This window comes from Lissotriton vulgaris, chromosome 10 (genome assembly GCF_964263255.1).
Source record: "Lissotriton vulgaris chromosome 10, aLisVul1.2, whole genome shotgun sequence".
In the NCBI taxonomy this organism is placed as follows: Eukaryota; Metazoa; Chordata; class Amphibia; order Caudata; family Salamandridae; genus Lissotriton; species Lissotriton vulgaris.
In genome coordinates, this window is record NC_141698.1 from 37,037,716 (window position 1) to 37,063,802 (window position 26,087).

Sequence of the window (26,087 nt, forward strand, 5' to 3'; positions counted from 1 at the left end):
CTCAGACGACAAGGATGAGTGAAGGCAACCACTTTTAGACCAGAGGTGCAGACAAAAGTATTGGATATGGCTTTCGATGGGGAGTCACTATTTGGAAAACATATCGATGAAGCTTTATTGGCGATCAAGACTGATAAAGATACTGCAGAATCATTGGGTACATTACAATACAGAAAGGTTACCTGCTTCCCTCCCAGCCTGTGGGTGCGAAGATTCCCAACTACGTGCACCAGAGGTGTAAAATAACAGATCGCTCTGTTTTTTACCTTGTCACCTTTGGTCACACTCTAGAATTCACTCAGCGGCCGTCGACTACTCCACCCAATGGTGCCCCTCCCCCTCGTCTTTACTTACAACACAAAGAAGCTTTAGTCATGCTCACCAAGGGAGCAATAGAAGAAGTCATGATGTTGCAAAGGGGAAAATGTTTGTTCGAGGCATATGAGCTGCAGATTGTACACTTAGCATTAGATCGCCACCTGGTGTTGGGCTCGGATGATTGCATGTTGTTGTCGTCTTGAAAGAAGTCTTTGTAGTCACGAGATAGGTGACTCCTCCCTTGGACGATAGTGTGCATGGGCATCGACTCCATCCTTAGATTGTTTTTTTGCGCCACTGGGTTCGGATGAAAGTTTTCCGCTCCGGCTAGAAATAGACTTTTCAAGCACTTCAAAGCGCAAAAAACTTCCCAAAACTCTCCAAACTATTTTCGATACCGACTTACATCGTTTCAACTCCATCAGCTCAATTCCGGTCGTTGATGCGGGCCGTTGGGCCTATCCACGCCGTGAGGCCTACACCTCATGGAAAGGACGCCATTCAAGAAATGCCCCGGGTGTGGAGCAAAGTTTCAACGCAGTGACCACAACGAGCTCTGCAACCTGTGCTTATCGCCAGAACATGACTAATCCAGCTGTACAGCCTGCGCGTCCTTTTGATCCACGAAAACCTTCAGAGATCGACACGACAAGCAGAGATCAGCTCCGGAACCGGTAGATATCTTCGATGAGGAAGTTCCGCTCGTTCCCGAAGAAGAGTTCGATGATCTCCAAATCGTATCAGAGGCAGATGACTCTGATGACTCCATACCATCGGGTCAGCGCGTGAGTACTACTTCCCCTGCACCACACACAGCACCCAGATCGAAGGCAAAGGTCTACACTCCGCCTCCGGGGCCCAGTCACGACCGAAAAACCACTTCGACAGCCCCGCCATCGAGCCTGGCTCCGAAGAAAGTAACTAAGCCTTCCGGTAGCTCTGTACCGAGCAAGCCACACGTTCCGATCCCACCAGCTCCCTCTGCACCGAAACCTACAGAAGTATCGGCTCCGAAACCGTCTACTTCTAAAAACAAGGGTACAAAACCAACGTCCGACGCCTCGACGAGACCAGCTTCCACTCCAAAGACATCGTCTTAGGTGCCGAAATCAACAAGGCCTGATTCAGACGCGTCCAAGACCTCGAAACAGCCTACGGCACCGAAAACAACAGCTTCTGTGCCGAAAACTACACCAAAGGACACTGTAAAAATTCCTAAGGCTAAAGACAAGCAGCGACATCATCCGGTACCAAAAGAAAATCGGCGCCGACAAAGGTTCCACAAGGAGAAGAACTTTTCCAGCCAGATTCTCTGCAAAAGAAGATCTACATTGACCCAAAAACAGGTCAGGTGTCCACTACACCACACAAGAAAAGAAAAGCAGATGAAACATCCACACCCGTGGTTCCTGTTAAGAAGAAGGACCTTGCCACTTCCCCTATGCACCCTTCTTCACCTATACTTCCTTCTCCTTCATCTTCTGCTCCTCTTAACAATTCACCACAGATGTCTCCTTCATATTCTCCTCTTTTATCCCCACACTCACCTCAAAATGATGAGTATAGTTTAGGAAAAGGGATAGACACAGATGAACCTTTCCCATACCCTTACAGATGACACAGGCTGGGAGTACCCAACCCCACTGGATATACCCATCTAATACCAGATATTCCTGACCCACAGTCATACCCATCAAAACCTTCTCCCCCAGAAGATAACATTGGCTTTGGGCACCTATTGAACAGAGCTGCCATTTACCATGGGGTCACTATGCATTCTGATGAGGCAGAAGAAGATTTTTTATTAGATACAATTGAACAATCGCAGAGATCTGGTCAAATTCTTCCTATGATCAAAGGGGTCATCAAACATGCTCCAGGAATGTTTAAAGACCCTGTACGTACTAGGATTTTGAACCCTAGAATTGAGAAAAAATATAGGCCTGCACCTGCAGATCCAGCCTAGATTAAAGGACAACTACCATTAGATTCACTAGTTGTGTCAAATGCTAGGAAGAGAGCAAACTCACAAATTTCAGGTGAGGCACCCCCACCTGACAAAGAATCCAAGGTCATAGATGCCTCAGGCAAAAGAATAGCTGTGCAAGCTACCAACATATGGCGTATAGATAATACACAAGCCCTCCTTTCTCGATATGATAGGGCTCATTATGATCAGTTAGAGAAACTGCTAGAACATCTACCTGACCAATTTAAGGCACAGGCAAATGATCTTATTCAAGAAGGAAAGCTTATTTCTAATGCCTCAATCAAGTGCGCACTAGATGTAGCAGACACTGCATCTAGAGCTGTAAATACTAGTGTTGTACTTAGAAGACATGTGTGGCTACGCATTTCAGGGTTTAAACAGGAAGTGCAAACTACCATTTTAAATCGACCATATCATCAAAACCAATTGTTTGGACCTGAAGTAGACACAGCACTTGAAAAAATGAAGGATACAGTCCCTGCCAAATCTATGGGAGCTTTACAGTCTACACAAACTAGAGGTTCATTTTGTCGCTCCTTTTATAGAGGGGGCTCCAAACAAACTGGTGCAGACAATACAGCATCCTTCAAATCTAACACACAAACATCCTCTAACAAGGGATATTTTAGAGGAGGATACAGAGGAAATAACAATAAAGGAAGAGGTCGGGGTAACAACAGTAATCAAACCTCTTCCACCACAAAACAGTGACTTCCCTCTGCTCCCCCAGCAGCATTCCACTCCTGTGGGGGGCAGATTAACACAATTCCTGCCTGTCTGGAACTCCATCACAACAGACAAGTGGGTAAGACAGATTATCCAGTATGGCTACTGCCTAGAACTTACAGAAACCCCTCCACACATACCACCCAGGCAGCGTCCAATGTCTACAGAACACCTTACTCTGCTCAAACAAGAAGTTCTGTCACTTCTACCAAAGGAAGCAATACAAATAGTTCCTTTACAAGAACAAGGAACAGGAGTTTACTCGCTGTACTTTCTAATTCCAAAGAAGGACGGGACACTAAGACCAATTCTCGACCTCAGACCCCTCAATCATTACATACAATTAGATTTTCATATGATCACTTTACGACAAGTGCTCCCACTGCTGCAATAAGGCGATTACCTCACAACACTAGACCTAAAGGATGCCTACTTCCACATTCCTATACAGCCTGCTCACAGGAAGTATCTAAGGTTTGTACTAGAAGGACAACATTACCAGTTCAAAGTCCTTCCATTCGGAGTGACAACGGCACCATGAGTATTCACAAAGTGCCTAGCAGAAGTAGCAGCAAATCTCAGGAAACAACAAATACATGTCTTCCCTTATCTAGACGACTGGCTCATAAAAGCCAAGTCATTCAATCAGTATGTTCAACACTGTGAGAAGTTGGCCCGATATATGATGCTCACTAGTTCTAGTGATCACCTTGTATCAGTCCAAACAACCCTTATGGTGATTGGTTGTAAGTCAACCTTATAGACCAGCTATCCTAATGGTAGCATGGACAAAGCAGTCTTAGGCTAAACTCTTTTGGCATGTGAAGCCAGCTGTTTTACCACATATAACCCGTTGAATACCAAATGAAAGGACACCACACAGGTAGTTATGAAAATAAACAAGATATTTATTAACTAACAAACACCTCTGAACTCTTTATGAGATCAGAGGGCTAAGCACATGACAAGACTCTTAAGAAAAATACGTTTAAGTTGCACAGTTACAATGTTGCCCTAGGGGCACAACAAACCATATACTAAGTAAGTGGAATGTGAAAGTCGATAGAAGGAATGGAGCTCTCCAGAGGCTGTAGGATCGCTAATACTACACTATCCTGACTCTAGGTAATTAATAGGAGGCCCACGGAACGCGTGTGCAGAGTGTGAACTCGCACGCGAGATGCGTAACAACGTGTATGGACAGTACAGTTCAAGCAAAAGGTGAGTACGGACAATCCTGACTAGTTAGGACTAAAACGACTGTGGTACTGGATACTAGGAGAGTCAATCTACCCTGGAGCACCGAAATGCTCTTGTTACCTCACCCACAGGCTGCGGGTGCATAGGTGCGAAGTCGTGTCGGGTTCCGGCGTTGAAGTCTATGGAGCCTGAAAGAAAAGATGCTGCAGGCGACCAGGAGGAAGATGTCCGGTGTGATCCAAGGGTGGATCAGTGAAGAGGAGAACCTGAAAGCAGAGGGGACAATGTTCAAAGTCACTAGCCAGTGACTGGAGTGGAACCAGATGTCGTTGTCGCGATCAGGTGAAGAGTGGACGCTTGTCTAGGCAGCCACGTGGACCAGGAGGGGTCTTCGACGACCAGGATGGAGGGACGAGCTGTCCCACGCAGGCTCTCGCTGTCGGCGGTGTCGGATCCGGATTTGGAGTCAACCGGCCTTGGCAAAGGCAACCCACACGGTGAGTGGAAACGGCGTCTGGAGTGGACCAGGAGGGTCCGGGGTACTTCTCCTTTGCAGGGAAGCAAGGGCCAGTCTGGAGCAACCAGACCAGCAGATTGGATTTCAAGATTCGTCATCTAGGAGGTCACTAGCCAGTTTAGTGACCAGACAATGGGTCGAGCAGCAAACAGGCAGAAGGGCCCCACGCAGATCTCGTGGATGCTGGAGGGGTGGTCTTCGGTGCCGGAGCTGCTCGGGGTCGGGGCTTCTCAGTCCCCAAAGCACTTGGCCGAGGTTACCTCAGAAGTCGTGCTGAAGCGAAGTGCTGCTTCTTCCAAGATGGCCGGTCCCACGTGTCTCGTCGCACCCACGGATCTCAGCTGTGCTGCAGATGTAGGTAGAGGTCGGAGAGGTCTGGGAATCCGGGTCTCGTCGGGCTCTGAAGTCTGGATCCTCGAGAGAAGACGACAAAGGGAAGCCACTGGACGCTGATGGTGCCTGCTTGTGCAGGGTGGACACTCCTTGCCCACAAGGGAGATTTCTTCAGTCTTCTTGGCAGAAAGTCGAAGTCCAGAGTTTCTTTTTGTAGAGTTTCAGTTCAGGATGAATCTAACTCGGAATGGGACCAGCTCCTACCTTTATCCTGCTAAAGGGGGCTGTACTATGACTAGGTCCCTCCTATGGGTGGGACCAGGAAGGGGGGTGGTTACACCCCCTATCCTTTGTCCGGTCTTGCGCCAGAGCTGGGGCTGGAGAGCCCCAGGAACTGGTTTGGACCGGTGTATGCACAGGGACACCTTGTGTGCCCCAGGCATGTCTCATTCCTTTCAGCCCTGTCCTACCCAATACACAAAATCCTGTCTGGGGTGGTGCTATCACCTCCCAAGGCAGGAAACCCTTTGTCCAAGCCTCCCTCGCTGGAAGGACTCCCAGCAGCAGGAGGTCAGACTTGTGTCTGTGGTGGCAGCATCCATTTTGTGATGCTGAGGCTCAGGTTAACTTTAACCGGGGTTCACAGTTGGGTACATGTCGTGTCCCTCTAAAAGGGTGGAATGCTACCCCCGTTGCCAGAATAGGGGAGGGGGTAGTATTCCAATACGTATGACACCTTACTCGACATGTTTTGATAATGCTATGCCAAAGTTAACAATAACCGCGAGGATTATAATGCACTTAAGAGTATATGGTATAGCGTTATCATGGAAACAGCTAAAGGACTTGGTTCCGGAAGCTGTAGACCGGCTCAGCTCATGCCAGAGCACTAGCTCACATAATTCCTCCAGGATTGTTAAGGCCTGCCATAGGAGTGACTTATAGGAGTATATGTGTCCATTTTAGGTTTAGATATAGGTATACTATATCTAAAGCAAAGGGTGATTACACCACCTTCCCCCAGCTGATTGATCAGCCAGTTGTGTCAGATTTGGATGGCCAGCTGGGGTTGCATAATACATGCTGCAGCCCCTGGTAGGCCCTGGGTGCACCTATGCCCTGGGTACCTAAGGTACACTGTACAGGGGCTGATAAGGTGAACCAGTTCCAATTGTGTATGTACCTAAGGTACATGGAGTCCATTTTAAGGAGAGAGCAATTAGCCTGGGGTCCTGAATAGCAGGATCCCAGGCCAACTAAGTCAAAAACCAGCTAAACACCAGGCAAAAAGTTTGGGGGTAACCATAGTCCGATATCCACCTTCCTACACTCTGTTTCTTGTCCGCGAGACTTTCGGTATGGGCTTGCTACTCTATTCATAGATTGACTATTGATGAGTATCCCCTGGATGAGAAGGATTAGTTACTTACCTGTAATCCTAGTTTTCATCCAGGGGTATACTCATCAAAGTCATAAGCGACCCACCCACCTCCCGGGACGAGCATTCTCGAAGTTATTGTTTATTGATTGCAGATCTACTCGGGTGCATATGCACCGTCAAAAAGAACTGACCTAACTGCCACCTGTGGTGCATCATAAGAGCAAGGTGTCTCCAGAAGGTCTTAAAGGCACGGTACCCCTACTCTAATGCCTTAAAGGCAAGGTGTCAGTTTTTCTCTGTTTCTTAGTACTCTCTGCAGCCTACAGGCAAATGCCTGCAATACCAAGCTTTCTCTATGGCAATAAAGCATTGTTTTATGGCAATTGTTTACTGCTTCCTCTTTTCCTTATGGGTTGGGAAGGTATAGGTACTACAATGCAAACCTATGTAATTTCAGCATTTTTTGCTATGTTGGAAACATTTTAGGCTGCATGTATGTTTTCACATATGCATATATATGTATATGTGTATATATATATATATATATATATATATATATATATATATATATATTCTCCATTGCTGGTTCTTTTTTCCCATTCATGCAGCGCTCGGAATGGGTGCGGCGCCCTGCAGCTGAACCACGCTGCTAATCTATTTGCCACTGTTCCCTCTCAAAGGGACAAAATGGGTCGCACTCCACGGGCCAATTTTACAATTTTTTTATTTTTTCATATTCCACAAACTCAGGCAGATGTTAAGACCTACGCGTTTCGGTATTACAAATACCTTGTTCACGTGAACAATTATATATATATATATATTACCTACTGGCGGTCGCCAGTAGGTAGTTATAGTTAGGATTTTTTTCAATGTTAAATCTCAAAATTCTATTTGGAATAACTTTGGCACCGGTTGACGAATCTGCCTGAAAATTTCCTCAAAATGGCCTAGTCGAGCTCCGGTCCTTCCTTGAAAGTTTGGGGGGGATACGTCAAGCAGGGGCCGAGATAAAAGGGGGGTCCCAAAACGCGTTTTCCCCATGTTAATTTCCATAGGGCGGTCGATTTCACTTTTAACCCGAACGGCTGAATGGATTTCCACCAAATTTGGCAAAATTGTAGGGATTGGTAGGCTGATGTGCCTTTGCTATGTCTCAAGATATGTGCTGCAGTGGATTTTGAGTAATTTAGGTTACAAAAAATATATATATCTATAGCAGCGCACCGGTGCGCGCACCAGGGAGCGCTCCGGGCGCGTGACGCGAGGTGCGCATGGAAAGCTGATTGGCTCTCGGGTGTCTGTAAACATTCGAAACAGTCCAGAGCGGCCGCCATCTTGTGTCTCGGTAAAATCGAGACATAAGAGGTGGCTAAAACAAAGGGGGAACTGACCATAAGGCGTCAGGGATAGACCCCTTTGACCCCCTAGGTTTGATGTGGGGGCTATAAAAGGGCCCCGCGGGGCATTTAAAATATTTTTTTTTTTTCGTTTTGCGCGGGGGAAGCGCCCGGTGCGCGCACCAGGTAGCGCACCGGGGAGCGTAAAATGAGGGAAAAAGATGACAGAGTTTTTAAAAAAATGAAGTTTTTATTTAGAAATTGGAGGTAGTTCTAAAAAGAACTTTTTTTTTTCTTCTTTTTGTTGTTTTATATTTTTTTTGTGTTTTTTGAACTTTTTGAACTTTTTTTGGCTTTTCAAAACAGTTTTATATTTTTTTTGTATTTTTTTAGGGGGAGAAACAAAAAAAGGGAATTGAAACTGGCTCAACTGGAGCAAAAAAACAAAAAACCCAAAAAATTACTTCTTTTTGGGGCACTTGTGATTATCACCTGTAAGGACGATGAGCTTAACGCTTTTTTCGCCATAGGCGATAAGCTTGCCACATGCAGAACAAGTGATTTTAAAATCAGCAAATCTCGGCTGAATGCAAGGCATCACCTCGGATGTTTCTGGTTCTGATGAGGTGGGTTGGTTTCTTTGGGAGGGGGTCCTTGATGACTGGGGGAGGTTACTGGCCAGTTCCCTGAACTCTGCTCGAGAGTAGTTGTTTGGGTGCTTTCTGGTCATGTGCCGAATCATGGTATAGTTACCAAAAGAATATTTTTTGTTTGGGTTGCCCCGTGAAAGTTCATCATTGCAGATGAGGCAAGTCACCTTGGGCGCATTCACCTTTTTTTCCCCCTCTGGGATTGAAAAAAACTGCCATACAATGTGTGGTTTGGGTTTGTAAGGTGTATTTTCTTCTGGCAGCCATCTTCTTCTCCCCTCCTCCTCTTCCTCTTCCTCCTCCTCCTGTTCTTGACCACCAATATAATTTGGAGCTGGTCCTCTTGGTGGTTGTGGTGGTGGTGGTGGGGCAGATGCACCAGCTGATGCTACTACTGAAGCCATTATTTGGAGCAAAAAAGTAGAGAGAGCAACAAACAGGTCTTCCTCAGTCAAAGGACAAAGTCAGAATAAGGAAAAAAGGTGGGGTCTTTCATCATTTAGAAAAAAAAACTGTCCTGAACCAATGAGAAGTGTTATTTTCAGGTCACAAGACCAGGGGCTTCATCATTATGAAACTAAAACTGTTATGAACCAATGAAAAGTGTTATTTTCTGCTCACATGACCCGACGCGCTTACGCTACGCGCCCGGGGGCGCGCAGCGTAAGCGCGTCGGAAGTTTACGTTGTGCGATCGTATTCGCTCGAGTACTTCCGGGTGCGCTTACGCCGTGCGTATCACGCGGTCGCGGCTACGCGATACGTCACGATCATGTTTTAGTTTGCGATATTGGCGCTCACGAGACGCTCCCCGGAGCGCGCCCGGGGGCGCTTTTCAGAAATACGCTTTTCAGGGCGCACTCCGGGGCGCGCTCTGGGAGCGCTCCCCCCAAAAATTAAAAAAAAAAAAATGGGATAATTGTAGGGACAGGTAGCCCTATTCTGAAGTGGTTTGTAAAAAAATTAACTTTATAAAAATATGTATTGTGCTACATTGGGCTTAATATATGTTAGAGCCAAAATGTAGCCCAAATGTAGCCCAAAGTAGCCCAATGTAGCCCAAAGATGGCCACCAGAGACCAAAAATTGTAAATGTAGCCCAAATTTCAACTAGATGTAGCCCAACTGTAGCCCAATGACAGAATGTACCAGAGTGTTAAAAAGAACAACTAGAGTGCTAACAGTCTTATTTATAAAGTGAAACTTATAGTTAGGAATTAGCATTAACAAAACCTATGAAATTCACTGAAAAAACCATAGGTTTCACACCAGTTATAGTTAGGAATTAGCATTTAAAAAACCTATGAAATTCACTGAAAAAACCATAGGTTTCACACCGGTTATAGTTAGGAATTAGCATTTAAAAAACCTATTAAATTCACTGAAAAAACCATAGGTTTCACACCAGTTATAGTTAGCTGGAAATTTTACTGATATAAAACCATTGAAATTCCCACGTTATAGTTAGTCGGACTCACTATAACTTGCGCGTGCAATGCACTGCTGATGACATCACATATTACATCACTCATGACATGGTGAGTGACATCACTCATGACATCACTGATGACACCATCCTTGTGACACAGTGAGAGTCCTCCTCTCAGTGTAAAGTAACCCTTGAGACACATATTCAAAAATAGAAACTGAAATTTTTAAAAAATGGACATACCTATATCAGTTACAACAAGCAATTCTGTACTTCCACTATCTATATACACATCCACTCATTCACCAACAGTTCTATATAGTCACTCATACATATACTCACTCATCATATGAAGAGATACACCTATACATCCTGTTACACACCGACATTCATCCAAAAGTTACTCACACACATATTCACACGTGCAAATAAACTATTGAACAACCATTTATTTGAATATAGAGTTATACACACACTTCCACCTTACTTCTATTGAAAATTACACATATTTATTCTCTTAAACAATCACTTATAGAAACACATACTTATTTAAACAGGAACTCTTACAATCTCTTACTCTCACATATACTCACTTATATACATCAATATTCATATATACTAGATTAAAACATATGTAGTTACTGATAAAGACACTAGTGAGACAGTCATTCACTCACTAACAAACACATATAGACACTCATCCACCCATACAGTCCTGTACATATGCTGTCTTCAAAACACATACAAACAAAGAGTCAGTCACTCATGCATCTATGTGCTAAGTAATACCCTCACCAAACCATATAGACACTCAAACTGATACTAATAAAAATATCAAATAACCCATATACATACGCATGTAGCTACTTATCAACACATGTAGCCACTTATACACAAAGTGAAACACTAATATATGTATTTAAATATTTAAACATAACTCACTAATATTTATTTTTCAGAAAGACACATATCACTGGATGGTGTCATCAGTGATGTCATGAGTGATGTCACTCACCATGTCATGAGTGATGTAATATGTGATGTCATCAGCAGTGCATTGCACGCGCAAGTTATAGTGAGTCCGACTAACTATAACGTGGGAATTTCAATGGTTTTATATCAGTAAAATTTCCAGCTAACTATAACTGGTGTGAAACCTATGGTTTTTTCAGTGAATATATATATATATATTTTTTCTATATTCTCCGGGATCCCGCACATGGGCGGGGATTATTCATAGATTATGACTTTGAGTATACCCCTGGATGAGAACTTGGATTACAGGTAAGTAACTAATCCTTATCGAAGTCACGCTGCTCCCAGGCGAGTAAAGCTGTGTGATGGGTCGATCTCCTGGAGTTCAGGTAAGGACATGGAGGCACACGCTAGCATGAAACTTAAAACCTCAGCGGCTTTGGGGCGGCCTGGTACAGTATACCAACACATCGTCTGGCATCAGATACAAATCAATGGGGGAGATCGGTCAATCGGTTCACTTTATTTGATCTAATTAACAAATAGATCATGATCATGAAAGTACAGATAGTCTTGAAGAAAGACAGCAGGCTCCGGCCAGGCGGCAGGACGAAGAAAAGCCGCAGCTGCCCAGGTAAGGAGAGGTGCTAGGTGACATAGGGACACCATTGGTCAAGCTCCCCAAGGTCCAGGGGCTTCGGGTGCAAGGGTGTCCTTTGGCATCAGAAAACAGCTTACCGGGCAAGTCGCGGTCGGGGAGTCTTCGAGTTGAGGATGCAGACATCGAGGGGAAGTCCAGTAGGAGCTAGCTCACGGTGGACTCTGGCTAAATCGCTGGGGAACCTTTCCAGGCCCGGTGGGCTTCTTGGACTCGGGCTGTGGGCATCTGGTGCAGAGGTGGATCTGGAGGTGGCTCTGTGGTTCCTCAGGGCAGAGTTCTTTTTCTTTTAAGTTAGTTTCTTCTGGATATATCCACTCTCCACAGGCGATTTAGAGTCTTTGTTGAAGACAGGCAGTCCTCCCAGGGCTTTGGAAGACGCTGGGCCTGCAGGATGAGTCGTCGTGTTGGAGCAAGGGTGAAATGTAGCAGACACGACGGCAGGGTTGGTGCCAAGTCAATCACTGGATCTTCTTTCTTAGTGGGCCGGCTCTTCTGCGTCTGGGCTTCGTAGGTCGCAAGGAATCTGATTTCAGGGCCTCGGGAGCCACTTAAATGATAGATTTAGGGGTGTTACAGGCGAGTAACAGGGACCAATGGGTTCCTTACCTGTGGTGTCTACACCCATTATTATGCCACCCTCCTGTGGGAGGGGGCTAAGCCCTAGCCCTCATTGGATAAGTCTCACCATCGTCAAGATGGTGGGCACTGAAAAATGTGCTTTACTTCACCTCCATCACCTGAGGGGTGGAGGTGGCCAAGGGGGGCACATATCCTATTCTTACTAAGTTTTCCTGGCGGTTCTCCCAGCAAAGGTGGGAGTTTGAACTAGGGGCTGCCATCTGCTGGTAGCAGCAGAAGCTGGGGTCGTATTACAAATGCAGCAAGGCACTGTGCTCATCCTGGGCGAAGAAGTGTCACGCCTCCGCCTAGGATATGCATTCGTTCTGGTCTAGGAGCAGAGGCTCTCGACCCAGGAGGTCCAGAAACATATCTGATGGTGGCAGGCTGCCTAAAGCCAGTCGGAGACCACACCAGAGTTGGTAGGTTTTCAGGTGCATGGTTTAATAAATTCCACACAGGCATCAGTGTGGGCTTACTGAAAGGAGTAGTTTGGTACCAAATACTCCTGGGTTCAGTGAAGCCATCATGGTGCCATGGAAATAGTTATCAAGTTCCCAGCCTATGTACTCCCTATGGCTTCACTGGCATTTACAATATTAAGAATAAACTTAAATATTGTTGGGGCATATCTGCTTATGCAGATATGCTCACACCTTCGAGACAGTGCACTCTGCTTTGGGGCTTGTAAGGCCTGCTAGAGGGGTGACTTACCTATACCTTGTGCAGTGCTGCGGGACATGGCACATAGGTAGTGTGCATGTCAGCTGTCTGCTTTCATTGCACCAAGGCATGCAAACTGCAGTGACATGGCCTTGGTGAGGGCTCCCTCTTAATTACCCAAGCCCTAGATACCAAGGGTACCATTTACTAGGGAATTGCAGGAGATCTGAAGTTGTGCCAGTCGTGGTACAGTTTTAGGGTAGGAGCCACTGGCACAGGGTACCTGGTTGGCAGGGACCCTGTGCACTTACAATCAAAACCACATCATTTTTCAGGCAACAAGTGGGGGCTACACATGTCAAAAGCGGCACTTGTGCACATAATTGAGCTTGCTGCACTTCATTGGATCCCAGTTAGGAAGCAAATTATCTTTAAAACTCTCTGTATTGCCAGTAAAGCCCTACATAAATTAGGGCATATTCAATCTAAATTACATTGAAAACTGCCAATTAAACCACTTTGTTCTGCCAAGCACAATTTGGTTGTGGTAGGCTGCTGGTTCTGACATTTCAGAGAGTGAAGGGGAGAGGTAGATCCTTTTCAGTGGCACAGTTATAGAAAGGCTCTTATAATCTGGCTCTTTGCCAAATAGACTTGCCTTTCTCCAGGGCTTTGTGGTACCTGCGTCTGTCTTTGGTTCAGGTGGATCTAGTGGCTTAAGTGCCTTGTCTTCATTTGGGATGTGTGTACTATAAATTGGTTTTCATTTTTGCCATTGCTACATGCAGAAATTAGGCATGTGACTTCATCTCCTGTCCCTCACGCAATACTGACAGATCCAACACCATCAAGAGTATAACTCTTGGGAGACATGATGACTAGGTGCAGCATAATTAAACACCAAGACACCTATTCACCCATTATCGTAACTCTTTAAATTTATTTTTCCATTGTAACCAGGTCTTCTTGAGCCTGCTCTGTAGCTCTTTATTACACCACCACTGCAAAAACCTCCTCGCCGTGACTGCAAAATAGTTACAGGCCCTCAGTCCGGGACCCCTCTTATTTATGACTGACCTCTGACTAAGCATGATCTTTATGTCTGAAGTTATGAAGAGTCATGCCCTGCATTTATGCTGATGGGTCCTCTGGACAAAACCCCCCCAAATTAATAGGTGTAGGAAGTTGTCAAAACTGCTAATACCACAAAGTAAGCAACCGTCGCAACTTAGCTTCCCTTTTTGGGGCAATGTAACTGATTATTTTGGGGACTCCCTCTAACAGTTCCGTGAGGATCTTCCAGTCAAAAGAAGAGACTTATTCCCAAATGATTTTCATTAAGGTAATGATGGTGGCACAAAGGATACTGCAGATGATTGCTCTGACCTTACTATGTGTGCACCACTATTCCCATAATTTGACTAGGAGGTGCTCATCGGGGCTTCTTCCAGGAGTTCTGGAGGCACCACTATACGCTTCTCTAGTAATATAGTGAACATAATCTCTTAGCAATAGTGATGGTTTTGTAGTATGAGTGCTAATACATGTATACTAATTACAGGTTTATTTAACGGTAATGCACGAATACGAATGGTTTAAATATATAAACTCTAATGCCATTATCAGTCTGACATAAAAAGTCTAAGTGGAGGCATGTCTCCCACCTACCATGTTTAAATTAATTTCACTCTTTTCTTTATAATTAACTGGACTTACCATTTGTTCTGATCAGTTTAAAAAAAATCTTTTAGCAGTAGGTGTTTAGTTCTGGAGTAGCTTATTAATAAGGCTTTCAATGTCATCCTCTTGTTTAATTTTTTTCCCCATTAATTATCGTGTCTGGCTTTTTAAAGTTGCAGCTGGAGAGCATTTTCGCTTTAAATGGTTAAGCATTGTATTACTGTGGACTGTAACAGTGATGCTTGTAAAAGTAATGAAGGATAATGTTCTACTCCGGTTTGTTCTCATCTAAATCTGAGTCACCTTATTGCAATTAAATTGTGGTAACAATGTTCTTTTAACCTTGTTAAGATTTGCCTTGTTATCTGGATTATCTTCATGAACCGTGATTTGGTTACAATTTGGCAGCTTTTTTGTTCTTCATAGGAGTCCCTTTCAAATTGAATGACTGTAAGATGCTTTTAAATTGTATATATTGTTGATGATTGGATATTGAATTTATTTGGACTTTTCAATTTTTCATCTTTCAGAAGAAACAGCAGCTTCAGTCAAAGCTCAGTGAACAGAAAATGGCTTTAAAGCGGGTAAGTAAACATGGAGATTGACAGGTAATCGAGCGTGGGGAAAACCAAGTCCATATACTTTCTCTGTGATTCTGATGAATTCTTCTTCCTGCAGATTCCACATCTCATGAATGTCTTCCAGGCACCACAGTGGATTCAGAAAAACGTTTCATCAGTAGTAGCTTTCCTGTGCCAGTTACATTTGCCCAGGATATGACATTGGTCTGTTTAAGACACAGTGTCTCTCTAGTATCAGTTTGTTTTTTTACCTCTTACCCACTTGGGTTCAGAGCTCTTAGGTGTTATCTGAAAATTCCTCTGTAATTGTTTATCAGAGACAAAGTAAAACCTGTAATCCAAAGGTTTATGGTTTCAAACCAGATCAACAGTGTCTAAACATGTCTTTGTCGATCTCCATGGCACTTGAATGATTTTTCTAGGACCTGATCAGGACCCTCTCGCTACATCCCATCTGCAACGTCTGCATCTCTAAACGCACAAAGTGCATCAGCAAGCAATAGTCAAAACATTTCATGTCTCTGACCCATAAGGATACCCTAAACTGTCCTAATCCTTTCCTCATGGGAGTGTCATGACTGAATGGATTCCTGTCAATGTGTTCTTTTTCAAAAAACACATTAGGAGGAGATGTCCTTTTTTCCCTCGAAGAAACAGTCCCCCTCCAAGGACTTTTTGAAGTCTTGGTGGTGCCGTTCCACAATGCTAAGCTGTACCTCGGCCTTTTCCAAGGGCACCGCATTTTTAGAAATACTTCAAGTTTATGAAACCATCCCCTACCCTTTGCAGTTTGAGACATTTCAGTAGGCCATATTCAGTTTCTTCAGGACTGGTAGGTGTCATTCTGGATGTAAGCCTGATGCTGCTGGTGTGCCTCTGCCACCTCAAACCCCACATACCCTGACACCCTGCTATTCCAGGCTTTGGCTCGGCATCACTTCTGAGGAAGACTTTGCCCCCTAAGACCATGGTCTGATTATTCTCAGTAATGTGTTCAATATTTATTTTCCTCCCTCAGAGCTTTTCAGGATATCACCTTAGCTCTCAGCAGAAATTATTCCAGGGGTCAGATGTGAAGTTAGAACCTCATTTGAAGGGCTAGTCCCAGATGGAGCCTGTTCTTGGAGCTCAAGTATTCGCTTCAATAGAAGAGCTCACCAACTCGAATTCTGACTCTTTCCACATGCCTTACTTTGGTTATACATCAATCAACAAAGTGATGGACGAAATGCTTGAATTTATCCCAGGCACTGGCAATTTCTCGGTCCTCATTTGAGTTATTGTTTTTCACCCACTACTCATCCTTCTTCCTTATTCAGTGAGGTAGGGTTTCAGTCCTATGGTAAAGTGAGACCTGTACGCATGTTCTGGGCATACCCATCACACAGTGATTCCCTGTGTCTATGATGAATTCTGGCAATACTTCCATTCAGTTTGATTGTTCCGGGATTATTGGCACTCCCTCACATTGATGCTAGACTCTATATAGTGACCATCCTATATTCCCAGAAGATGCAATCTCGTACCTTTATGGCTCTCATTCTGAGGAAACCTGTTCATTCTCCTAAGTAGTAAGCATGGTAAAGTTGGCACTTGAATTGTCGCTTCTGACTGCATATTCCAAGTCCACATCATGATGAAAAGAGCTGCAAGAGCCAGTACTATCTACCTGGGAGAAATGCTTTTCAGTGCCTGACAGTTCAGACAGATCGCACAGTGTCAGAAGCTGGCATGTACAGATCCCAAATATTTGTAAGTGGATTCTTCTCCTGAGAGTTTTGCGGTTCAGAAATCGTCAGCAAAGTTGACCCTCAATGTTTTTTCTCCCTTTCTTCAGACCGAGTTAAAAATCACTGGACTGTATGGACAGAAATGTTTTTATGTTGGTATTCTAGTCCTGCCCACTGGTATGAGCATGTGCCTTCTCGAATTGTATGTCCCTGCTTCTTGAAAATGTACAAGGGAATTGACAATAAGCCTTCCTGACCTCTTGAAGAAACCCTTCTCTGATCTGATGATCAATGTTTTGAATGCTTCCAAACAGATTCTTAACTGTTGCCTCGATTTGGCAGTCACAATGGCCCGATTCACGGCTATAACCTGCCTGGATGTGTCCCACTTGCTATGTACTAGATATCCGGGCAGGCTTAACGGACATGCCCTTCTGTGGCAAGAAGCTCTCTGGGATAGTTCAAAAATAGCCACTCTGTTGGGCCTATCCTCCCTGGCAAACAGTTGAATGAACAATATTGCAGTTTGGGGTTTTTCTATGGACCAACCCTTGCAGCAATTGCAGCCTTCCTAGTGATTCATTCCCCACAGCAGTATTGACAATTTGTTCCAGAGATAAGTGATCTCAGGGACGTCTACAGTATCTGTTGGCTATTCTCACCCATCTTCCTGTGGATCTGGCGCCCAAAGCCTCTTTCATTTGCCTTTCTTACATCTTTAACTTCAGGTAGTAGTGTTACTCCCTCTACATCCTAGTTCCCAAGGTTGAAGCTCTTTGTTCACCAGGTCAAGTTCAAAATGTTATCCTTGCGTCCGGTGCTTCAAGCCCTAAATGCGCAGGATTGGATTATGTCCCTTGTTTTCCAGGACACCTTTTTCCAGCTACTGATCCTCTTTTCACACAGGTTTTATCTATGCTTTACAGTGGGATCCTAATATTTCCAATTTGTTGTTCTACCATTTTGTCTCAAAACTGCTCTGAAGGTATTCACTAAAATGCTGTCTGTGATAGATACTTCACTCTGGATGTCCAGAGTTCATGTATTTCCCTACTTGGTTGACTGATTGGTGCATTCAGTGATTGCAGGGGGAATTTAAGTTACCCTGTGCTGGTTGCAGATTACCTGCAGTACATCCTAACCTTTCTTTACCACCTTTGCTTCTTCATCAGCCTTTTAGAATTTCAACCTCATCCTTATTCAGAGTCTGACCTTTAATGAGTGCAGTCTTGGACACAAAATGTATGAGACTTTCCAATACCTCATAGGATCTCTACTATTTGGGACATGATTCCGATGTTTCTGAATCAGATTACGACCCAATGCTACAATTCCTTCCCTTGCAGGGCTTTATGGTTTTGGCTTTGTGCATCCTGTTGGTACCATATGATGAAAAAGGTCACTTAAGTGGTGCTTAAGAAGGTAGCTGCTCCATTATCAAGAGATTTTTTTGGGTTCGCATAGATATCCTCAGTACCTTTGTTGTTGGGCATATCCCTCAACGCTCTCAGTGGGTCAGTCACACCTTTTATCCAGTAAACTGTTTTGAGCGGAACTCCTCATTGTTAAAGGTGGTCATATTTTGAAATGAAATTGTATGGCCTTTAGTCATTGTCAAAGCAACAGTTGTGTGCTTCACCTCTGGCCTTTCCCTTCATCTCGGTTAAGGTTATTGAGGTCCTTTCGGAAAACACCACCTCCATCCTTAATGGCAAAAGACAGGGTGGTGTAGATTTGTGGGCTCTCTGTTGGCAGGTCTGGCTCTCGACAACCGGTAATTTTCACATTTTCAGGCTATGTATGTGGTGGGCACTCTGAATACGGTTAGGTGCCTTGACTCTCACTATACTGAAGGATCACACCTGGGATATTCATTCTGAAGTGATAGTGATCTGTTTGGAGTGTCGTTCGATGGACGTCTGTGCAGGTCCCAGGCTATGAAGTACCTTAGATTTTAGTACCTGTTCCTGCTAATGCTGAATCTTCCTCTGTTGAATGCCTTGTGATTCAGATGGATGCTGGATCAGTCTGTCTTCCTCTGAGTCATCTGGTTTTAAGAATAGCACAGAAGGTGTGAGGGCTCCAACACAACTGATTCTTATCAGCTTACGTGCCATGAGGAGGATTTGGTGCGCCAAGTTATTGGAACTCTATACTTGTCTCCCTCTTTGTCTCATAAGCACAATTAATTTGCTTTCGAGGCAGGCTGGTCTGGTTCTACACCCCAATCCTCAGACGCTTTGTCTGCACATGAGTTCATCTGTAAAATTAGACATTGGGCTGGCTACAACAGGTAATGGATGCTGTCCTGGCAGCCCAAAAATGTACTACCAAGTCGGTCTGCCACTGCCTCTGTTCCAGATTAATTTCTTGGCTAGAGTTACAGGCTTCAACACCTTGAAGACTATCTTTTCTGCACACCTTGCATGATATCAGAATTTCTTTTAGTAAAGTCTAGTGCATTTGCTGGATTGCACCCTATTAAGATCACTGTCGCACCCTAAGCAGACAGAGCTGCAACTGTAGTTGTGTAGTACTGCCAGCTGATACTGGAGAAGTATATTTTCTGGGGAAACGTTTTCTAGAAGCAGTCAAGCATCTGGAGGGTATTCAAGAGATAAGAAATCTGTGGAAGTTACAGAACCCTCCAGAAGTAATGTTAACTTGTTTTTTATTATTCGACCTTCCACTCTGTGGCGTTATGTTGCTTTCAGATATTTTAGGGGGATTCTTGTTTTTTATGTACATAATTGTGAATGTTTTTTTTGAGTGGTGCAGTGTGCTTCACCTAACAATCGTTTGTTAGTACTAAATAGCCCCTGAAAGCTTGGTCTGCACTAAATTCACTGCTAGGTTAGGTGAATTAAAGCTGCTTTAATGGCATTCACCAAAGTGTTTAGCGGCATAGTCTGGTGTGTTATGCTCTATTATGTCTTGGAGCAGGAAGAGGTGTGGTGTTTAGCTGCAGATGTTGCATCCCACTGGTAAAAGAAAAAGGATATGCTGCCTATATTAAAAACGGTTTGGGGTTATACACTGGCTGTAATAGCATTTATGCACATCACTGCATTGTCTGCTTCGAATATCCCTTTAGTGATTTATTCCATTATACACATTGCTTATGCAGAGAAATATAAAACTATGCTCGGAAATTGAAGCAAGTGTGCTTTTTTATCTCCAATATTGAACAATGGTATTGGGAAACCCATTTAGTTTCTAAAAACAGGAGGACTAAACTACATGAACATTTTCAACTCAAAATATGTTTGTGTTAAAAATGCAACATGGTAAAGTTGACATGTGTTAAATGAATGTGGGTTATAGGCACGTTTTTATACATCTTTACTATGGGTTACAGGAATGTTGCTTTAGACATCACACACCACTTTTAATCTTGGGGTTTCATTAATCAAATCATTGAGTTCTAGATTTTGTAGTACTGGTATGCTTCATTTGAACTAATTGCACTAGACTCTTGATGATATTTTGTAGTAGCAGAGATCTGGGTACACTCTTTCAGTGTACATACTACAGCTTTTAGTGCATTATATTTTAATGCTAGGGGCACTGCTGCTAAATGTTATCTGCCATTTGTGTAACTATAGATTAGCATATAAAATGGGTACGTTTTACATGTCTTCAATCTGGAGGGTCCTTTCATGGCTTCAGGTCGAACAGGCTATGTTTTGGTAGTCATGTAATAAAATCATTTACTAATTGGTTTTTTTTTGTTACGGTAAAAAAACATACAAAAATGTAATATAAAGAGATTATATTGCCAAGAACTTTACTATTAACAAAAACATACTCCGAAAATTAACTAAGAATACATTTTGTGATTTAAATGTGGGAGTACAAAATAATCTTTTAATCTGAAAGAAACAGTTATAGGATCCTTACCTTAGAATACCCCCCAAGCGTCAGACTGGATCTGGATAGTTTTTTGCCAGCAGTACCCCTGCGTGTCGTTAGGTGGCGTCGGTCGAAATCGCGTTCTGTGTCGTGGTCGTCGAGATGACGTTGCGGAAGTTACTTAGACGCCGCCCACGCTCAGTGATGTCAGTTTTTTCTTTTTCTGCGTTTGCAAGTGCAGATCCGGAGAGAGCGGTAGCCCCAGTCATTTTTTCACTGACCTTTTGCGACTCTGTCAACTTCTTTTCGAGTCTTACATCGACTCCTGGTGCACGAGGGATGGCTAGCTTCAAGGCCTGCGGTTCCTGTAACTGACTGATGTCAGTAACGGATCCGCATTGCGTGTGCCCATACTGCCTGGAGCGCGAGTAAGCTCCTCGAGGCCCGGCAGCCAGCTCTGCGTCGTTCGAGGTCCCGGTCACATGGGAGGTCACAAGACAGATTGTGAAGCCATCATCACTTCTCATCTAAGTCTTCGTACACTGGGTCAGGTAAGTCAAAGCCCAAGAAATAGTGGAAGCATCGTCGCTCTTCGACTTCCCCTCGTCCATTGGCTGACGCGACGAAGGGTGGGGTGGTGCCACGCCCGCGGCTCTGTGTGCGGAGCCTTTAGGGTCGACTCCGGCCTGACCGGGAGCGACCCATGCCTAGCTTCGACAATTTTACAAAACAATGCACACCATCTTTGGGCAGCCCGACTCCGCTGGTGCGCCTTTTGGACCCGCTGACTCGGCTGGGGCACCAAGCCTTCGAATCCGGCGGCTCTGGCCTCGGCTCCAAAAGGCTCCCTTGGATCCAGGTTTGGATCCGGATCGGTACCGGTCGACCTCGTGACACTCTCACCAGGCGCCGCTTCCACCGGCACCATGTCTGCAGCCAGTGCTGGCTGGCCCTCCAGCCAATGTCGATCCCAGCTTCCATCCCGATGTGGATAAGGCCAGACCACCGATGCCGGATCCGGCGCCGATGGGCACTTTTGTGCCTGCATTCCACCCTGGCCATTTTCAGCCAGTTTGGCAGCCAGAGAAGGGAGAGGAAGACTAAGAGGGGTCTGAGGACCCTTTAACTACCCCGCTAGAGTCTGAGCCGGACTGGAGAGAGGAACTGGGGGATGCTAGTGGTCTGAATACCTCCCCAGACCCAGGCATGTTGTCTCCTCTTACTGTGGCTACGGAGCAGGGAGCGTCATACGCAGTGGTGTTACATAGGGCGGCCGAGGCGCTCCACCTCGATCTCCCTACGGTGGCAGTCAGTACTAACCTCTTGACAGAGGTGCTTCAGCTAGCAGTGAGCTCTTCGGAGCCCCTGATGCCGTTTAATGAAGCAGTTACGGACATCCTTTTGTCCAGGCCCAACACAGGGGCTCCTTTGGATAGGATGGTTGCCAGATGCCACCACCCGGCCACGGCTACTCCACTTAACTCTCCCAACACCCTACCCTTGAGAGTTTGGTGGTCCAAGCATCTACGTCCAAGCTCTACCTGGAAGGGAATCCAAGAAGCTGGATCAACTTGGGAAGAAGATGGTCGCAGCTCATCTGTGCAGATCAGGGGTTCCAGTCTTCCCCTATCCCGACGACTGGTTGTTGAAGGCGGGCTCGCCCCTGACTACCTCCAGACTACGGCGGACCTTCTGCATTTGTTGGGGTTCTCCATCAACGTGCCGAAGTCGCACCTGATATCCTCTCAGAAGCTGCTTTTCATCAGAGCGATTCTGGACACAACACAGTTTCCGGTTTATCCTCCTGTATAGTGAGTCCAGGATATTCAGGTTATGATTCCGATATTTCAGCCTCTATTCTGGTTTTCGTTTAGGAAGCCCCTGAGGTTCCTGGGCCTCATGGACTCCTTCTGGTCGATCATACCAGGTGGCATATGCGGGCTCTGCAGTGGGACCTGAAGTTCCAGTGGGCGCAGGGGAATCTGTCCGATTATGTCCAGATGTCAGAGGGCACTGCACGACAATTGCAGTGTTGGCTCACAAACCGGGATTGGGTCAACCGCAGATCCCTATCCCTTCCCCAACCAGATCACACAGTGGTGACAGACGCAGCCCTTCTGGGATGGGGCGGCCACATGGGAGAGGCAGAGATTGGAGGCCTCTCTTCTCCGGCGGAGTCCGAACTCCACACTGAAGGCATTCCTTCCCTCTGTCCGGGAAAGAGTAGTGCAGGTGTTCACGGACAACACCACCGCCATGTGGTACTGCAACAGGGCAGGGTGGGGTCGTGGTCCCTATGTCAGGAGGCCCTGCGCCTTTGGACATGGCTGGAACATCAGGGCATATCCCTGGTGGTTCAACACCTGCCAGGTTCTCTCAACGCCAGGGCAGACAAACTCAGGTGGTGCAAGGTCTCTTTCTGCAGTGGGGAGGGCCTTGGTTAGATCTATTTGCCACCGAAGAGGACGCGCATTGTCAGCAATTCTGCGCATTGGAATTTCCAAGGCGGTACTCGATATGCAACACTTTTCGGCACAAGTGGAGTTGTGTTCTTCTCTACGCCTTTCTGCCTATACCACTTCTGTCCAGAGTGCTGAAGATCAGGTGCGACCGGGCCCAAGTTATTCTTGTAGCCCTGGACTGGGCATGAAGAGTCTGATATCCAGAGCTGCTTAACATTGCCATTGATCCTCCAATCAGACTGCCTCGCCGGGAGGATCTTCTGTCGCAGCAGCAGGGGACGGTCCTCCACCCGAACCTGTCCAGCCTCCACGTCCTTGCGTGGTGATTGGGCAATGGCAGTTGACTTCATTTGACTTGCCTCCCGAAGTCTGTGATGCAATCTTGGCAGCCAGGCGTCCCTCCACTAATACTGTATACGCCTGCCAATGGAACAAATTTGTGGCATGGTGCGCAGCAAAGGCTGTGGATCCTCTTTCTGCCTCTTTCTGAGGTTCTCTTGTTCCTCCTTTCTTTGGCCCAGCAGGGCTCTGCTCTGGGCACTATCAAGGGCTATCTTTCGGCCATTTCTGCCTTTCTAAGGCTTCCTGATCAGCCTTATCTCTTCAAGTCCCCAGTTGTAATTTTTTTCTTAAAAGGCATCACTCATCTCTTTCCTCCTATTCCCTTCGTGATGCCTCAGCGGGACTTGAATTTGGTTTCGACCTATTTGATGTGCGCACCCTTTGAGCCGCTTCACAACTGTCCTCTTTGACTCTTGACTCTTAATATTGCATTCCTGGTAGCCATCACATCTGCCAGAAGAGTGAGTGAGCTCCAGGCTCTTTCATCCAAGCCTCCTTTTCTGGCTGTACATCTGGACAAGGTTGTCCTAAGAACTCGTCCATCCTTTCTTCCCAAAGTGGTCACCTCCGTTCAAATGGGGCAAACCATCAATTTGCCCACCTTCTATCCGCCTCCGCATCCTTCTAAAGAAGAAGAGAGGCTCCACCATCTGTACCCAAAACGTTCGCTTCCCTTCTATCTGGATCGCACCAAACAGTTCCAGGTGGATGACCAGCTCTTTGTTAGCTACATGGGCGCCATGAAAGGTTGGGCAATACACAAGCAGACCATCTCTAGATGGATTGTTTTGTGTATTAAAGCCCGTTATTCTCTGGCTAAAAAGGAGCCTCCAGTGGTGCTACGCGCTCATTTTCACCAAGGCGACGGCAGCCACTACTGCTTTGGGACGAGGAGACCCTCTGAATGACATCTGTCAGGCAGCTACGTCGGCAAAGCAGCACACATTTACAAAACACTACTGCCTGGACAGCCCAGCCATTCTGTTCTCCAGGACTTTCTGGTGTGATCTTGGTTCGCAGACCCACCTCTCGGGTTGGTATTGCTGGGGGTATCCATTCTAAGGTAAGGAATCTATAACGAACTGTTTTTTCAGATGAACAAGTTACTTACCGTTGGAAACGATATATCGGTAAGAAACATAAGTTAGTTATAGATGCCTTATTGCCCCACCCATCCTCCCCGTTCTGTGAACTGATTTCTAGGCTGATTTCTAGGCTTAAGAACATCCTTTCAGGGCCTTTCTTTTGTGCACCAGTGGTCAGTGTCTTGCATGGCTCTGCGATCCTGGTGCGGAAAGTGGTGTACAGAGCTGACGTCAGCGCGAGAGGGTGTCGTCTAAGTAACTTCCACGACATCATCCCGGTGACGACAACGACTGACGCAGAGGTCTTCAAACTGTGGGGAGCGACCCCCAAGGGGGCCGTGGAGCGATGCAAAGGGGGTTGCGCATTCCCAGTCAGTCTTCTGCCCAGGCCCAAGGGCTTTACCCCTCCCTCTTCCCCGGTCCTGTGTCTCAGCCCTGGTGCTGCAGTACAACTCAAGCTGCTGGAGGCTTAGCTGGGCAGAGTCTGGAGTCTTATCTCTGGCACACCCCCCTCCGAGTTGTTCACAGGTCTTTAAAGACCATTTGCATATTTACATGCCTTTGTAAACTGGTTACAGAGGCTTAGTGTTTTTTCCTGGGTCCCCACTCTGCCCATTCCTTACATTTGTATTTTACATTTACTGCTGTAGTGTGAGAATGCATTTCACGAAAAGGAATATAAAGTAGGGTTTGCCAAAAGAAAAATGCCTGCCGTGTGTTGTTTAAAGAGCCTCTTCTTGACACTAAATCGACTTATAGTATGTATTAATTCATTATGTGACTTTTCTGTCTTTGTTCTCTTTAATTATCAGTCATGGATCATTGAGGCAGCCCTAGAACACAATTAAAAGGGCTTTCTATTTATATTTGCTGTTCGAAGTATGCACAGATAAGCAAATACAGCTTTAGGTGACTGCTTATTTTTGTACCGACTGGGCCATCAAAATAATCTGCTGGCAACTCTAACCATAGGTCTGGAAGTTTGTTGCAGGATCAGCACATTATTTATTTCCTCCACCCTCGCTCCCCGATTAATGCCATAATAGCAATAGTTTAACTTGGATCCTAAACCCTACCCTGCTGTCAATAACATGTTGAGTTACTTGAAGTGTCTAGTAATGAACCCTGCTTTCGGACAACTCACTCCTCATTCTCGCCCTTCACTTTCACCCTCACCCTGCACTCACAGCGATCACAATGCACTCACACTGACGACCATGCACTCACACTATTCACCCGCTCACAGTGATCACTCTGCACTCACAATGCACTTGCGCTGTTCATAGTATACCTCACCCTGCAGTCACACAAGCACACTACTCATCCTGCACTCATGACACTTCACTCACCCGTCCCCCTCGCTGCTCAATATGCAACTCACTCAAAGAAGCCCATCAATAATCATACATTCATTAGTCTCATTCTGAACTTGCATCTGCACCCAAATTCGTACGGCCACCTCACTCACCCTGCAGTCACTCCTCTCACCATACTTTCACACAGTTGCATCACTCACCGTGCACTCACATGGGCACTCTCGTCACCCACACAGTGC

The 26,087-nt window shown here is 45.5% G+C and overlaps 1 protein-coding gene across 23 annotated transcripts in view; it reads left to right on the top strand.

The window, feature by feature from the left end:
• Positions 1-26,087, top strand: part of LOC147684447 (uncharacterized) — a 1,151,265-nt gene that overhangs the window by 548,177 nt on the left and 577,001 nt on the right. For all 23 annotated transcript variants that reach the window (XM_086940390.1, XM_086940377.1, XM_086940386.1 and 20 more), the window contains one exon: positions 15,011-15,064. In XM_086940390.1, coding sequence (XP_086796516.1) covers positions 15,011-15,064 — 54 coding nt within the window. The remainder of the gene's footprint in view (positions 1-15,010; positions 15,065-26,087) is intronic.